The sequence below is a fragment of the Oncorhynchus kisutch genome, unplaced genomic scaffold (genome assembly GCF_002021735.2).
Source record: "Oncorhynchus kisutch isolate 150728-3 unplaced genomic scaffold, Okis_V2 Okis09a-Okis19a_hom, whole genome shotgun sequence".
Classification (NCBI taxonomy): Eukaryota; Metazoa; Chordata; class Actinopteri; order Salmoniformes; family Salmonidae; genus Oncorhynchus; species Oncorhynchus kisutch.
In genome coordinates, this window is record NW_022261985.1 from 1,730,174 (window position 1) to 1,748,425 (window position 18,252).

General features: G+C 44.3%; 1 protein-coding gene across 4 annotated transcripts in view; it reads right to left on the reverse strand.

The window, feature by feature from the left end:
• Window positions 1-1,297: 1,297 nt before the first annotated feature.
• lrguk (leucine-rich repeats and guanylate kinase domain containing) overlaps window positions 1,298-18,252 on the reverse strand; it is a 32,475-nt gene continuing 15,520 nt past the window's right edge. For 3 of the 4 annotated variants that reach the window (XM_031815347.1, XM_031815349.1, XM_031815350.1), the window contains 8 exons: window positions 16,282-16,395; window positions 16,003-16,204; window positions 14,867-14,962; window positions 14,626-14,804; window positions 13,749-13,837; window positions 12,833-12,952; window positions 3,813-3,973; window positions 2,181-2,448 (listed from right to left, as the gene is read on the reverse strand). In XM_031815347.1, coding sequence (XP_031671207.1) covers window positions 2,243-2,448; window positions 3,813-3,973; window positions 12,833-12,952; window positions 13,749-13,837; window positions 14,626-14,804; window positions 14,867-14,962; window positions 16,003-16,204; window positions 16,282-16,395 — 1,167 coding nt within the window. In that variant the 3' untranslated portion in view covers window positions 2,181-2,242. Of the gene's footprint in view, window positions 2,449-3,812; window positions 3,974-12,832; window positions 12,953-13,748; window positions 13,838-14,625; window positions 14,805-14,866; window positions 14,963-16,002; window positions 16,205-16,281; window positions 16,396-18,252 lie in introns of all 4 variants that reach the window. The other variant, XM_031815348.1, reaches the window with a different exon arrangement.

Genomic DNA, 18,252 nt, shown 5'->3' on the forward strand with positions numbered 1-18,252 from the left:
AGATAACATGAAGGAAAGACCTCTGGTGTGTGAAGGGGCTGCATCTACGCATGGCTAGGTTAGGTGGATCAGCTCTCTACTACAGTGGGAACCTTAAGGCACATTATACAGTAGATACCCAGCCCTGCCCTACAACAGAGCACACAGATAACTCACCCTTATACAGTAGATACCCAGCCCTGCAACAGAACACACAGATAACTCACCCTTATACAGTAGATACCCAGCCCTGCCCTACAACAGAGCACACAGATAACTCACCCTTATACAGTAGATACCCAGCCCTGCCCTACAACAGAACACACAGATAACTCACCCTTATACAGTAGATACCCAGCCCTGCCCTACAACAGAGCACACAGATAACTCACCCTTATACAGTAGATACCCAGCCCTGCAACAGAACACACAGATAACTCACCCTTATACAGTAGATACCCAGCCCTGCCCTACAACAGAGCACACAGATAACTCACCCTTATACAGTAGATACCCAGCCCTGCAACAGAGCACACAGATAACTCACCCTTATACAGTAGATACCCAGCCCTGCCCTACAACAGAACACACAGATAACTCACCCTTATACAGTAGATACCCAGCCCTGCCCTGCAACAGAACACAGATAACTCACCCTTATACAGTAGATACCCAGCCCTGCCCTGCAACAGAACACAGATAACTCACCCTTATACAGTAGATACCCAGCCCTGCTCTACAACAGAACACACAGATAACTCACCCTTATACAGTAGATACCCAGCCCTACAACAGAACACACAGATAACTCACCCTTATACAGTAGATACCCAGCCCTGCTCTACAACAGAACACACAGATAACTCACCCTTATACAGTAGATACCCAGCCCATGCCCTACAACAGAACACACAGATAACTCACCCTTATACAGTAGATACCCAGCCCTGCCCTACAACAGAACACAGATAACTCACACTTATACAGTAGATACCCAGCCCTGCCCTACAACAGAACACACAGATAACTCACCCTTATACAGTAGATACCCAGCCCTGCTCTACAACAGAACACACAGATAACTCACCCTTATACAGTAGATACCCAGCCCATGCCCTACAACAGAACACACAGATAACTCACCCTTATACAGTAGATACCCAGCCCTGCCCTACAACAGAACACAGATAACTCACCCTTATACAGTAGATACCCAGCCCTGCCCTACAACAGAACACACAGATAACTCACCCTTATACAGTAGATACCCAGCCCTGCCCTACAACAGAACACACAGATAACTCACCCTTTGGCAGCGATTGAAGAACGGCTCAATTATCTTATTATACTGTAATCATCTTTATTAATGGGTGACTGTCCAGGATATCTTTCTGCATTGCAGTACAGGTTATAGCAACAACAATAGATTGTATAGTCAATATTTTATTTATTAAACCTTAATTTAACTAGGCAAGACAGTTAAGAACAAATTCTTACTTAAAATGATGGCCTACTCCGGCCATACCCTAACGACGCTGGGCCAATGGTGCGCCACCCTATGGGACTCCCATCACGGCAGGTTGTGATAAAGCCTGGAATCGAACCTGGGTCTGTAGTGACGCCTCTAGCACTGAGATGCAGTGATCGCTGCGCCATTCAGGAGCCCAATAGCAAGACTGAGAAGTCAAGAGTTTGGCACATGTCATTGACTAAATGTATTATAATGTATGTTTCGGTTTGAGTCAAGTTGAAGCAGGGAATCATTATATTTGGTGTAATGTCCTTACATTCTAATTATTCTGTCCTGTGACTATATTATTAGTAAATGAATGACTCCATCTGGACCAGCTAACACACAGGTACGTCTTTATTCAGAAAAGACAGGTGAATGTGTCCATCATTGTTCATTCTGTGTGACCTTTCAACTCTTGAATGGAGCATCTACTTGTCTCTCCCTCTCTCCTGTACCTCTTCACTCCTCCTCGTCCTCTCTCCTGTACCCCTACAGTCCTCCTCTTCCTCTCTCCTGTACCTCTTCACTCCTCCTCTTCCTCGCTTCTGTACCTCTTCACTCCTCCTCTTCCTCGCTTCTGTACCTCTTCACTCCTCCTCTTCCTTGCTTCTGTACCTCTTCACTCCTCCTCTTCTTCTCTCATGTACCTCTTCCCTCCTCCTCCTCTTCTTCTCTCATGTACCTCTTCACTCCTCCTCTTCCTCTCTCCTGTACCTCTTCACTCCTCCTCTTCCTCTCTCCTGTACCTCTTCACTCCTCATCTCCCTCTCCCTCTCTCTCCTGTCTCAGGGTTTGGGGCTTAGGGCTGGGTCCGGGGGTTTTGCGTCCCGACAGGATAGGTGGCAGTATGGGTTTGGCGTTGGAGCCTGGGCGTGCCATGGTGGCGGTGGCGCCCGGAGAGAGGAGCTCGGAGCCGGGGCGAGGGGCGTCAGGAGTGTGGCCAGATTCTACTTGATCTGGGGGAGAAACAAGTACACAACCAATGAGTTACTAATACTTGGAACGATGTGTGCTTTCATATATACAGAGGATCCATAACTGGTATATCTAGGGAGGAGACATACAGTTAAAGTCGGAAGTTTACATACACCTCTGCCAATTACATTTAAACTCAGTTTTTCACAATTCCTGACATTTAATCGTAGTAAAAATTCCCTCTTAGGTCAGTTAGGATCACCACTTTATTTTAAGAATGTGAAATGTCAGAATAATAGTAGAGAGAATTATTTATTTTTTATTTATTTCATCACATTCCCAGTGGGTCAGAAGTTTACATACACTCAATTAGTATTTGGTAGTATTGCCTTTAAATTGTTTAACTTGGGTCAAACGTTTCGGGTAGCCTTCCACAAGCTCCCCACAATAAGTTGGGTGAATTTTGTCCCATTCCTCCTGACAAAGCTGGTGTAACTGAGTCAGGTTTGTAGGCCTTCTTGCTCGCACAAACTTCTTCAGTTCTGCCCACAAATGTTCTATAGGATTGAGGTCAGGGCTTTGTGATGGTCACTCCATCAATATGGAAGATAGTTGCCTAAATATGGTTCCCAATCAGAGACAACGATACACCTGCCTCTAATTGAGAACCAATCTAGGCAACCGTAGACATATATAAACACCTAGATAGTAAACAACCCCAAAAATCCTAGACAGTACAAAAAACACATACATCACCCATGTCACACCCTGACCTAACCAAAACAATAAAGAAAACAAAGAATACTCAGGTCAGGGAGTGACAGCCTTGAAATACATCCACAGGAACACCTCCAATTGACTCAAATGCTGTAAATTAGCCAATCAGAAGCTTCTAAAGCCATGACATAATTTTCTGGAATTTTCCAAGCTGTTTAAAGGCACAGTCAACTTAGTGTATGTAAACTTCTGACCCACTGGAATTGTGATTTAGTGAATTATAAGTGAAATAATCTGTCTGTAAACAACTGTTGGGAAATTACTTGTCATGCACAAAGTAGATGTCCTAACCGACTTGACAAAACTATAGTTTTTTAACAAGGAATTTGTGGAGTGGTTGAAAAACTAGTTTTAATGTCTCCAACCTAAGTGTATGTAGACTTCCGACTTCAACTGTAGATTATCATACATCTAGAACAAGAGAATCACACTAGAAAGTATTGAGGGAACAGAGAGAAAGAGATTGATGACTAGCCAACACAGTTCTATGGGGTAGAGGAATAAGTGTCATGACAAAATGTCCACCTGCTAGAGAGAGAGACATGAAGAAAGGCAGAGACAGAGAGAGATACAGAGAGGGAGCCAGTCATTGGTCAAAACGAGAGGAGATTGAGCTAGGGTAAGTCACCTTTCAGCATGTCCAGGTTGTGTCCCAGAGAGGAGACATCCAGGGGCTCCACGGTGGTGTCCAAGCCCAGGTCTGAACACCCGGCTGGCCCTGCTGTCTCTGAGAAGGCCCCTGCTGAGCTGGGAATGGACAGGCCAGAACTAGCACGGGAGTCATCAGAGCTGATACCAAGGGGGAGAGAGAGACAGGGTAAGAGAGAGAGGGAGACAGGGTACGAGAGAGAGAGAGAGAGAGAGAGACACAGGGTAAGAGAGAGAGAGAGAGACACAGGGTAAGAGAGAGAGAGAGAGACAGGGTAAGAGAGAGAGACAGGGTAAGAGAGAGAGAGACAGAGAGACAGGGTAAGAGAGAGAGAGACAGAGAGAGAGACAGGGTAAGAGAGAGAGAGACAGAGAGAGAGACAGGGTAAGAGAGAGAGAGACAGAGAGAGACAGGGTAAGAGAGAGAGAGACAGAGAGAGACAGGGTAAGAGAGAGAGAGACAGAGAGAGACAGGGTAAGAGAGAGAGAGACAGAGAGAGACAGGGTAAGAGAGAGAGAGACAGAGAGAGACAGGGTAAGAGAGAGAGAGACAGGGTAAGAGAGAGAGAGACAGAGAGAGACAGGGTAAGAGAGAGAGAGACAGAGAGAGACAGGGTAAGAGAGAGAGAGACAGAGAGAGACAAGGTAAGAGAGAGAGAGAGAGACAGGGTAAGAGAGAGAGAGAGACAGGGTAAGAGAGAGACAGGGTAAGAGAGAGACAGGGTAAGAGAGAGAGAGGGAGAGAGAGAGAGACAGAGAGAAACAGGGAGAGACAGGGTAAGAGAGAGAGAGGGAGAGAGAGAGAGACAGAGAGAAACAGGGAGAGACAGGGTAAGAGAGAGAGAGAGAGAGAGAGAGAGACAGAGAGAAACAGGGAGAGACAGGGTAAGAGAGAGAGAGAGAGAGAGGAGAGAGAGAGAGAGAGAGAGAGAGAGAGAGAGAGAGAGAGAAACAGAGAAAGAAAGAAACAGAGAGACAGAGAGACAGAGAGAGTAAAACAGAGAGAGAGAGAGTAAAACAGAGAGAGTAAGACAGAGAGAGACAGAGAGAGTAAGACAGAGAGAGAGAGAGTAAAAGAGAGAGAGAGAGAGAGAGAGTAAAACAGAGAGAGACAGAGAGAGTAAAACAGAGAGAGAGAGAGAGTAAGACAGAGAGAGAGAGAGTAAAACAGAGAGAGAGAGAGTAAAACAGAGAGAGTAAAACAGAGAGAGACAGAGAGAGTAAAACAGAGAGAAAGAGAGAGTAAAACAGAGAGAGTAAAACAGAAAGAAAGAAAGAGAGAGAGAGAGAGAGTAAACAGAGAGAGAAAGAGACAGAGACAGACAAAACAGCCAGACACAGATAAATAATAAAGACAAGTGAAAAGGAGAAAGCAATGGAGCTGCCAAGTGTGTGTATGTACATTACTGTTACAGTAGGTAGACTGGTAGAAACCTGACACACAGTATTAAAGTCTCATTGGCAGGTTGGCTCTGTCCCAGTCTCACACTGACACAACCCCTCCTTCTCAAAGAGCTGTCAGGAACATATTCTGTTGTGAAACCAGATACTTGAGGAGGAGAGAAAGTGATGGAAAGCGCCATCAGCCATAAGACACTCCTCCGTCAAATATGTCCCATAGAGAGAGACAGGTAAAACATCCCATACAGGTGGTATCAGACAGTCTGTGTTGAAGGCAAATTGGCCCAAGCATGTAGACTTCCAGATCTTTTATAACCATGAAAACTGGGTTAAATGTGTACCAATTAATGGAGGTTATGTCATTAGGTACAGTGCATTCAGAAAGTATTCAGACCCCTTGAATTCTTCCACATTTTGTTATGTTAAAGCCTTATTCTAAATGTTATTAAATATTTATATTCCTCATCAATCTACACACAATACCCCATAATGACAAAGCAAAAACAGTTTTTTTGACATTTTTGCTCATATATGAAAAATGTAAAATATCACATGAACCATTCAGACCCTTTACTCAGTACTTTGTTGAAGCACCTTTGGCAGCGATTACCTCTTGGTACACCTGTATTTGGGGAGTTTCTTCCATTCTTCTCTGCAGATCCTCTCAAGCTCTGTCAGGCTGGATGGGGAGCATTGCTGCACAGATATTTTCAGGTCAAGTTTGGGCTCTGGTTGGGCCACTCAAGGACATTCAGAGACTTGCCCCGAAGCCACTCCTGCGTTGTCTTGGCTGTGTGCTTAGGGTCATTGTTCTGTTGGAAGGTGAACGTTCGCCCCTGTCTGAGGTCCTGAGCGCTCTGGAGCAGGTTTTCATCAAGGATCTCTCTGTAATTTGCTCTGTTCATCTTTGCCTCGATCCAGCCAGCTCTAGGAAGAGAGTCTTGGTGGTTCCAAACTTCTTCCATTTAAGAATGATGGAGGCCACTGCGTTCTTGGGGACCTTCAATGCTGCAGACATGTTCTGGTACCCTTCTCCAGATCTGTGCCTCGTCTCGGAGCTCTTCCATGGATTAGTTTTGGCTCTGACATGCACTGTCAACTGTGGGACATTACTGTATATAGACAGGTGTGTGCCTTTTCAAATCATGTCCAATCAATTAAATTGACCCCAGGTGGACTCCAATCAAGTTGTAAAAACATCAAGGAGTTCAATTTCGACTCTCATAGTGAAGGGTCTGAATACTTATGTAAATAAGGTTTGTTTTTTTATTTTTTATAAATAAGCTAAAATTTCAAACAATCTTTTTTTTTTTTTGATGGGGTATTGTGTGTAGATTAATACAAAAATAAAATATCTAATCCATTCTAGAATAAGGCTGTAACGTAACAAAATGTGGAAAAAGTCAAGTGGTCTGAATACTTCCCGAATGCCCTGTATGTCATGAGGTATGTCATTCCATGGACTTTGCCATGGGATAGGTCCAGACATCATTCTGTTGAACATCTTCGTTTTTTAATGGATTGGTTGCTATGAATAACTGACCGACCAAGGACATTCTAAAACACCTCCCACGCCTATATTTATATCCAAAGCCAATGAGGAGGATTTTAGAAAGATCTATTCAATCAATAATTAAAGTAAAATAGAGTTGCTGGAATGGCACAGCTATTTCAACTAAATCAGGAGCATAACAACACTACTTTACAGGTCACAAGAAGATAGGTAAGAAAATCACTTGGTGGCAGTAATTTGCTGACTTAAACCTCCCCCCCTCCCTTAAACCTCCCTCCCTCCCTTAAACCTATACTCCCTGTTGGTTGTACGTTAACAAATGACCTTCAGCTCTCAGACCTGCTGTAAACATAGAAATGCTTATTTCACCGGTGTATGTCGTAAGCTGTGTTAATGGTTATTCCAGTGTACACAGGGAGGAGGCATTAGCAGGGACAGATATCCATCAATGTTGAGGTGTACAGAGACTTGTCCCCAGATGGTGTGGAGGTGTTACCTGAGAACTCAGTAAAGAAGAAGCTCTTGAACACATAAGGTCAGCCAGTGAATACCACTGCATAAGGTCAGCCAGTGAATACCACTGCATAAGGTCAGCCAGTGAATACCACTGCATAAGGTCAGCCAGTGAATACTACTACATAAGGTCAGCCAGTGAATACTAGTACATAAGGTCAGCCAGTGAATACTACTGCATAAGGTCAGTCAGTGAATACTACTACATAAGGTCAGCCAGTGAATACTACTACATAAGGTCAGCCAGTGAATACTACTACATAAGGTCAGCCAGTGAATACTAGTACATAAGGTCAGCCAGTGAATACTAGTACATAAGGTCAGCCAGTGAATACTACTACATAAGGTCAGCCAGTGAATACTAGTACATAAGGTCAGCCAGTGAATACTACTACATAAGGTCAGCCAGTGAATACTAGTACATAAGGTCAGCCAGTGAATACTACTACATAAGGTCAGCCAGTGAATACTACTACATAAGGTCAGCCAGTGAATACTACTACATAAGGTCAGCCAGTGAATACTAGTGCATAAGGTCAGCCAGTGAATACTAGTGCATAAGGTCAGCCAGTGAATACTACTACATAAGGTCAGCCAGTGAATACTTCTACATAAGGTCAGCCAGTGAATACCACTGCATAAGGTCAGCCAGTGAATACTACTACATAAGGTCAGCCAGTGAATACCACTGCATAAGGTCAGCCAGTGAATACTACTACATAAGGTCAGCCAGTGAATACTACTGCATAAGGTCAGCCAGTGAATACCACTGCATAAGGTCAGCCAGTGAATACTAGTACATAAGGTCAGCCAGTGAATACTACTACATAAGGTCAGCCAGTGAATACTAGTGCATAAGGTCAGCCAGTGAATACTAGTGCATAAGGTCAGCCAGTGAATACTACTACATAAGGTCAGCCAGTGAATACTTCTACATAAGGTCAGCCAGTGAATACCACTGCATAAGGTCAGCCAGTGAATACTACTACATAAGGTCAGCCAGTGAATACTACTACATAAGGTCAGCCAGTGAATACCACTGCATAAGGTCAGCCAGTGAATACTACTACATAAGGTCAGCCAGTGAATACTACTGCATAAGGTCAGCCAGTGAATACCACTGCATAAGGTCAGCCAGTGAATACTAGTACATAAGGTCAGCCAGTGAGTACCACTGCATAAGGTCAGCCAGTGAATACTACTACATAAGGTCAGCCAGTGAATACTACTACATAAGGTCAGCCAGTGAATACCACTGCATAAGGTCAGCCAGTGAATACCACTGCATAAGGTCAGCCAGTGAATACCACTGCATAAGGTCAGCCAGTGAATACCACTGCATAAGGTCAGCCAGTGAATACTACTACATAAGGTCAGCCAGTGAATAGTACTACATAAGGTCAGCCAGTGAATACTACTACATAAGGTCAGCCAGTGAATACTACTACATAAGGTCAGCCAGTGAATACTAGTGCATAAGGTCAGCCAGTGAATACTAGTACATAAGGTCAGCCAGTGAATACTAGTACATAAGGTCAGCCAGTGAATACTAGTACATAAGGTCAGCCAGTGAATACTACTACATAAGGTCAGCCAGTGAATACTACTACATAAGGTCAGCCAGTGAATACTACTACATAAGGTCAGCCAGTGAATACTAGTACATAAGGTCAGCCAGTGAATACTACTGCATAAGGTCAGCCAGTGAATACTACTACATAAGGTCAGCCAGTGAATACTACTACATAAGGTCAGCCAGTGAATACTACTACATAAGGTCAGCCAGTGAATACTACTACATAAGGTCAGCCAGTGAATACTAGTACATAAGGTCAGCCAGTGAATACTACTACATAAGGTCAGCCAGTGAATACTAGTACATAAGGTCAGCCAGTGAATACTACTACATAAGGTCAGCCAGTGAATACTAGTACATAAGGTCAGCCAGTGAATACTACTACATAAGGTCAGCCAGTGAATACTACTACATAAGGTCAGCCAGTGAATACTACTACATAAGGTCAGCCAGTGAATACTAGTGCATAAGGTCAGCCAGTGAATACTAGTGCATAAGGTCAGCCAGTGAATACTACTACATAAGGTCAGCCAGTGAATACTTCTACATAAGGTCAGCCAGTGAATACCACTGCATAAGGTCAGCCAGTGAATACTACTACATAAGGTCAGCCAGTGAATACTACTACATAAGGTCAGCCAGTGAATACCACTGCATAAGGTCAGCCAGTGAATACTACTACATAAGGTCAGCCAGTGAATACTACTGCATAAGGTCAGCCAGTGAATACCACTGCATAAGGTCAGCCAGTGAATACTACTACATAAGGTCAGCCAGTGAATACTACTGCATAAGGTCAGCCAGTGAATACCACTGCATAAGGTCAGCCAGTGAATACTAGTACATAAGGTCAGCCAGTGAGTACCACTGCATAAGGTCAGCCAGTGAATACTACTACATAAGGTCAGCCAGTGAATACTACTACATAAGGTCAGCCAGTGAATACTACTACATAAGGTCAGCCAGTGAATACCACTGCATAAGGTCAGCCAGTGAATACCACTGCATAAGGTCAGCCAGTGAATACCACTGCATAAGGTCAGCCAGTGAATACTACTACATAAGGTCAGCCAGTGAATACTACTACATAAGGTCAGCCAGTGAATACTACTACATAAGGTCAGCCAGTGAATACTACTACATAAGGTCAGCCAGTGAATACTAGTGCATAAGGTCAGCCAGTGAATACTAGTACATAAGGTCAGCCAGTGAATACTAGTACATAAGGTCAGCCAGTGAATACTAGTACATAAGGTCAGCCAGTGAATACTACTACATAAGGTCAGCCAGTGAATACTACTACATAAGGTCAGCCAGTGAATACTACTACATAAGGTCAGCCAGTGAATACTACTACATAAGGTCAGCCAGTGAATACTAGTGCATAAGGTCAGCCAGTGAATACTACTACATAAGGTCAGCCAGTGAATACTAGTACATAAGGTCAGCCAGTGAATACTAGTACATAAGGTCAGCCAGTGAATACCACTGCATAAGGTCAGCCAGTGAATACTAGTACATAAGGTCAGCCAGTGAATACCACTGCATAAGGTCAGCCAGTGAATACCACTGCATAAGGTCAGCCAGTGAATACCACTGCATAAGGTCAGCCAGTGAATACCACTGCATAAGGTCAGCCAGTGAATACCACTGCATAAGGTCAGCCAGTGAATACCACTGCATAAGGTCAGCCAGTGAATACTAGTACATAAGGTCAGCCAGTGAATACTACTACATAAGGTCAGCCAGTGAATACCACTGCATAAGGTCAGCCAGTGAATACTACTACATAAGGTCAGCCAGTGAATACTACTACATAAGGTCAGCCAGTGAATACTACTACATAAGGTCAGCCAGTGAATACTAGTGCATAAGGTCAGCCAGTGAATACCACTACATAAGGTCAGCCAGTGAATACTAGTACATAAGGTCAGCCAGTGAATACTAGTGCATAAGGTCAGCCAGTGAATACTACTACATAAGGTCAGCCAGTGAATACCACTGCATAAGGTCAGCCAGTGAATACTAGTACATAAGGTCAGCCAGTGAATACTACTACATAAGGTCAGCCAGTGAATACCACTACATAAGGTCAGCCAGTGAATACCACTACATAAGGTCAGCCAGTGAATACTAGTACATAAGGTCAGCCAGTGAATACTAGTACATAAGGTCAGCCAGTGAATACTAGTACATAAGGTCAGCCAGTGAATACTAGTACATAAGGTCAGCCAGTGAATACTAGTACATAAGGTCAGCCAGTGAATACTAGTACATAAGGTCAGCCAGTGAATACTAGTACATAAGGTCAGCCAGTGAATACTAGTACATAAGGTCAGCCAGTGAATACTAGTACATAAGGTCAGCCAGTGAATACTAGTGCATAAGGTCAGCCAGTGAATACTAGTGCATAAGGTCAGCCAGTGAATACTACTACATAAGGTCAGCCAGTGAATACTAGTACATAAGGTCAGCCAGTGAATACTAGTACATAAGGTCAGCCAGTGAATACCACTACATAAGGTCAGCCAGTGAATACTAGTACATAAGGTCAGCCAGTGAATACTACTACATAAGGTCAGCCAGTGAATACCACTGCATAAGGTCAGCCAGTGAATACTACTACATAAGGTCAGCCAGTGAATACTACTACATAAGGTCAGCCAGTGAATACTACTACATAAGGTCAGCCAGTGAATACTAGTGCATAAGGTCAGCCAGTGAATACCACTACATAAGGTCAGCCAGTGAATACTAGTACATAAGGTCAGCCAGTGAATACTACTACATAAGGTCAGCCAGTGAATACCACTACATAAGGTCAGCCAGTGAATACTAGTGCATAAGGTCAGCCAGTGAATACCACTGCATAAGGTCAGCCAGTGAATACTAGTACATAAGGTCAGCCAGTGAATACTACTACATAAGGTCAGCCAGTGAATACCACTACATAAGGTCAGCCAGTGAATACCACTACATAAGGTCAGCCAGTGAATACTAGTACATAAGGTCAGCCAGTGAATACTAGTACATAAGGTCAGCCAGTGAATACTAGTACATAAGGTCAGCCAGTGAATACTAGTACATAAGGTCAGCCAGTGAATACTAGTACATAAGGTCAGCCAGTGAATACTAGTACATAAGGTCAGCCAGTGAATACTAGTACATAAGGTCAGCCAGTGAATACTAGTACATAAGGTCAGCCAGTGAATACTAGTACATAAGGTCAGCCAGTGAATACTAGTACATAAGGTCAGCCAGTGAATACTAGTGCATAAGGTCAGCCAGTGAATACTAGTGCATAAGGTCAGCCAGTGAATACTACTACATAAGGTCAGCCAGTGAATACTAGTACATAAGGTCAGCCAGTGAATACTAGTACATAAGGTCAGCCAGTGAATACCACTACATAAGGTCAGCCAGTGAATACTAGTACATAAGGTCAGCCAGTGAATACTACTACATAAGGTCAGCCAGTGAATACTACTACATAAGGTCAGCCAGTGAATACTAGTACATAAGGTCAGCCAGTGAATACTACTACATAAGGTCAGCCAGTGAATACTAGTACATAAGGTCAGCCAGTGAATACTAGTGCATAAGGTCAGCCAGTGAATACTACTACATAAGATCAGCCAGTGAATACTAGTACATAAGGTCAGCCAGTGAATACTAGTACATAAGGTCAGCCAGTGAATACTAGTACATAAGGTCAGCCAGTGAATACTAGTACATAAGGTCAGCCAGTGAATACTAGTGCATAAGGTCAGCCAGTGAATACTACTACATAAGATCAGCCAGTCAATACTAACACAAGTGTGTGCACTGCTGTTGATCAATCATAATAAGATAGATTGGAACGTTTCAGTCTGTTAGAAAAGAATAAAGTTCAGCATTACAGTGGATGCTAGTCCCCTAGGGGACTATACAAATACAACAGCAGTGGATATAGTTGAGACTATAATAGTGTGTGTGTGTGTGTGTGTTGGGTACAGACCTGCTATTCTCTGAGTGGTTGTGTTGTCTGTCATGGCTGGCTCTAGGCATCATGGGGGATGAGAGGGTGGGGTCCCGCTGCATCTGAGAGGCCAATGATGATGGAGCTGTGTGAACACACCTGGGAGGCACACACACATACATAAACCTTACACATAACATGTCATAACATGATAGTGTCAACATGATAGAATCACGAGCTTGGTAAGAGATTGTAGCTGCAACACATTGGTGATATGCAGAGGTTCGTTATACCTAAACAACATCTGATATGAAATATATCACTTTAAACTGAGCCTCAGTGATGAGGTTGCCAGGAGCAGCAGGGTATTGCAGCGGAGCGCGATGCAAGACGTAGCACTCACAATAAACATCTGTTCATGTGCACAGATGCGCTTCACGCAACATGATAGTTATGGAGCCCTGTGATTCATACTCTTAGTTGTTGCAGAAGTCGGCCTGATATTGCTGTTTACACCGTGCATCGCTGACTTCCTTAAATCTCAACAGATGCTTGTATGCGTTTCTCTCACACAAAATATAAACACACATAGTTGTTGTTCTGAAGGTGACCATCCTACCCAACATGCATCTGAAAACACATTCTCAGTAAAACAAGAGACATTATGCAGAAATTGACAGAGTATATCTCCTGTCAGCTAGTGTATGAATGGCAGCAGGGGTGATCTTTACTCCTAAAAAGACACACACACACTTTTCACCATGACCTATCTAGCTCCCTCTGCTGTTGGCATGCAATACAACACCATTCTACCACATGACTTTGTAACCTGCCACTTCAACATCAGGGTCAAATGTGGCCAATCAGGACAACAGGAGAGGCTGTTGATGGCTAGAATAGCTGTTGATTTGAAGTGTACACTCCAATCAAGTCTGAGTGGTAGGGTATAGTGTACCTCTTGAAGAGCTGGGTGTAGGCTTTGGGACTCTTCCCCATCAGAGCCTCTCTGACCAGCTGCTGCCGTCTGTGGATGGAGGCCATCTCCTATGGCCCAGAGAGAGAGATACAGTATTTAAACATGATGCTGTATCTGTGGATGGAGGCCAGCTCTTTAAACATGACGCTGTATCTGTGGATGGAGGCCAGCTCCTACGGCCCAGAGAGAGACATACAGTATTTAAACATGACGCTGGATCTGTGGATGGAGGCCAGCTCCTACGGCCCAGAGAGAGAGATACAGTATTTAAACATGATGCTGGCGTGGATGAATAAGGTTATCTAGCTCAGCAATAACAACCCTGATATCAATCAGTCAGATGATTGGGCTCGATCCCTCAAACTCAACTCTGGACCTCGAAGCCAGTTCCACTGCAGTTTGACATTGTTCCCCTCTAATCAGGGACTGATTTTGACCTGGGACACCAGGTGTGAGCAATTAATGATCAGGAAGAAGAGAAAACCAGCAGGCTCCGGACCTCGTGGGGTCAGTTGAATATCTCTGATCTAGATCACTGTGATCAACAGCACAAGGCAGACAGACTTGGTACAGGGGGTTCACCTAGGGTTGCCAAACTGTCCTCCAGGGATACAGTCCAGCTGTATTCTCTTTCTTCCTGACACTACGTTGATTAATCAATGTTTGGCCAGAGAGAGCACACACCTGGTTCCTCAGGACTGGATCAGTCAGATACAACTAATCAACTGCTCGCCAAGACCTTGATTGGTTGAATCAGACTAATTAGTGCTGGGCTGAAACAAAAGCCTGAATACCATTGTTGACCAGGTGCAGGCTTGGTGACTACTGACGTGTGTGTGTGGGTGTTGTGACTCACTGCTGAGGTCTTCTGTGGGGTGAGCTGGGCCTGGACCTTGTTGTAGTACTTCCTACAGTTGTGGTCTGAGGGGTCCATGTCTGGAGCGGAGTGAGACATAAAGACTGTCTCTGTTCTGGTGGAGGGGGCTGGGGACGCCTCGTCCACTAGGGAGTCCCTCTTCAACTCTGTCACAGATGCTGACACGTTAATGACACACTTGATCGCACATATATGTGCTGTAATGCACACAAACACCTACCTGTGGTGGTGCTCTGGTCCTCTCCTCCCTGCTCCTCCACTCCCAGATAGTCCTTCACCACCTGCCTCAGGGTTCTGTATGCCTCCACTGGCTCATCTGAACACACACACACACACTATTAAAACAATCTCCATACATGTGTACAGCAAGTCTGCATATCTTTCTTCGCATCCCGGTCGTGTCCACGCACACACACACGCACGCACGCACGCACGCACGCACGCACGCACGCACGCACGCATTTATTACAATATGCGTGAAATAGTTTTCCTTCCAAAATATGGTAATTAAGTGTGTTAAAAAGCAGATTTTCTGGTTTGGAATGGTGTGGGCGTATACCGGTCATTAAAAATATTGACGCGAGTAGGCCGCTGATTGGCTATATTAACCGGTAAGTAAATAGCAAGCATTTTTTAAATGGTCTGTTTGAGATACAAGTTTTAGGTGGGGGGTTTCTCTCTAATTTATGCTTTGGACACAAATACGAATAAAGGACACGCCAACAACATTATTTGGGTAAGAGATAAGAGAACATGAACTTTTAAAAATAAGATTTTCACTGGACAGTTGTAGAACTTGTTGTGGAATTTCATTCCTTCTTAATGTGTTTCTGCCAATTAGTTGTGTTGTGACACAACAAAACGTGGAAAAGGTCAAGGGGTTTGTGTACCTGAGTCGCCTAGTTACAGTTTTCACCTCAATCGTCTTGAAAATCTATGGCAAGACTTGAAAATGGCTGTCAAGCAATGATCAGAAACCAACTTTCAGTTTGAAGAATTTATAATGTGTAAATATTGTACAATCCAGGTGTGCAAAGCTCTTAGAGACTAACCCAGAAAGACTCACAGCTGTAATCGCTGCCAAAGCTGATTCTAACATGTATTGACTCAGGGGTATGAATATTTGTGTAAATGAGATATTTCTATATTTCATAATCACATTTCTAAAAACACGTTTTGACTTTGTCATTAAGGGGTATTGTGTGTAAAAAAACAACACATTTAATCCATTTTGAATTCAGGTTGTAACACAACAAAATGTGGAATAAGTCAAGGGGTATGAAAACTTTCTGAAGGGACTGCATACCGATATATCTATATTCTATATACTGGTCTGCATCATCATCAGCTACGTACCACAGGGGATGACGTTGTCGAAGAAGCCTGGGCGCTCTCTGTTGATCAGGACGTATGTATCCACGCGGGCTACAGCCATATCTATCTGGGTCTGGGTGTACAGAGCTCTGGTCCTCAGCCGCCTGCCGTACTGCTCCTTGTCTGTGGGGATCATCAGGACGTAACGCGGCTCAAAGTGGCTGTTCTTCAGACTGAACACGCCCTGGGAGAACAGTATACAGAAAATGAGCCTTTCAATTTCCTGCTGCTATGTGAATGTGTGTGTGTGTTCACGCCCACCTCCAGCTCCATGTGCACACAGCAGGCCAGGCCCTCCCTGGCCACGTCTTCTATGGCCTCACGAGACAGACCATACCAGTGGCCCGCATACTGCATCGTCTGGAGGAATTTACCCTGAAGACAGACAATGGAAGAGCAGAGGGAGAAGGAAAGAAAGAGAGACAGACAGACAGAGGGAGACCGAGAGAGGGAGACCGGGGGGGAGATAAAAAGAAAGAAAACAAAAGTTAACAGAAAGCTGTAAGTTGGGACAGTCAACTATCGTGGGGTACAACATTTACTTAATTAAGAGTCAAATTCATATTCCAAAATGGAAGTGGTCTTCGATGGACCTACTGGGTCCTTCACGACCCCTGCTATGTCCAGAGAAGAGTAACAACCACAGCTATAATGTCCCCACCTGTGAGGTGAACACCTGACCCTGCAGTCAGAGGTACCATCACTTCCCCTGCTACCCTGTAGTTCACACAGCCGCTCCCTTTGACCCCTCGTCTACTTGCACCTGGGGCCGATACGCTCGGCGTTACGATCCATCACGCTTTACGACCCTACGGACAGCTCTGAGGACTGTAGTCTACTCTCAAGGTAGGCTACACTTCCCCCAATATTCAGATAGAAATGTAACACATAGAATTGGTAAGGCTCTCATGCCCACATTCTAGATATCACATTTCTAGTTGATGTTCTGATATAAATTGTGCCCTACTGACTATTGAGAGACTCCCTCAGGAGCTCGACACTTGTGGTGCTTAACTTCACCCCCTACTTTTAGAGGGCTGGAAACCATCAGGCTTATCGTTCCTCTGTTGACAGGCTAATTGGAACAATAAAACAAGCACAAGGACTCACTGATTGAGGCACATTTTCGGGATGGAGCTGCTGTGTGTGTGTGTGTGTGGGGTTGGGCATACGAGTCTGATGTACAGTGCATTGTGTGTGTGTGGGGTTGGGCATACGAGTCTGATGTACAGTGCATTGTGTGTGTGTGTGTGTGTGGGCATACGAGTCTGATGTACAGTGTATTGTGTGTGTGTGTGTGTGTGTGTGTGTGTGTGTGGGCATACGAGTCTGATGTACAGTGTATTGTGTGTGTGTGTGTGGGCATACGAGTCTGATGTACAGTGTATTGTGTGTGTGTGTGTGTGTGTGGGCATACGAGTCTGATGTACAGTGTATTGTGTGTGTGTGTGTGTGTGTGGGCATACGAGTCTGATGTACAGTGCATTGTGTGTGTGTGTGTGTGTGTGTGGGGTTGGGCATACGAGTCTGATGTACAGTGTATTGTGTGTGTGTGGGCATACGAGTCTGATGTACAGTGCATTGTGTGTGTGTGTGTGTGTGGGGTTGGGCATACGAGTCTGATGTACAGTGTATTGTGTGTGTGTGTGTGTGTGGGGTTGGGCATACGAATCTGATGTACAGTGTATTGTGTGTGTGTGTGTGTGGGGTTGGGCATACGAGTCTGATGTACAGTGTATTGTGTGTGTGTGTGTGTGTGTGTGTGTGTGTGGTTGGGCATACGAGTCTGATGTACAGTGCATTGTGATTGTTGAGGATTTATTTGATCCATTATAGAATAAGGCTTTAATGTAACAACATGTGGAGAAAGGGAAGGGGTCTGAATACTTTCACAATGACCTGTATGTTTCTGTTTCCATCTGAACTGGTCTGACGTGGTCTGAATGATCCAGGGAGTCTGTGATGTATGTATGTGATAAGGGAGGAAGGGTCTCCACCTTCCTCTGTACTTTACAGTGTGCACGGTTAGGATTCCCACTTCACCTGAGACACTACCTCTGTACTTTAGAGTGTGCATGGTTAGGATTCCCACTTCAAAGGGTTTCCTCCTAATATCACTGTGAGAGAGATCTCTATTTATTAAGGCCCCATGGCGCTTACATATTTACCTTTAGGAAGACAAATGAATGGGCCTGAAGTTAAGACAGTTGGCTGGGCAGGCGTACTCTACAG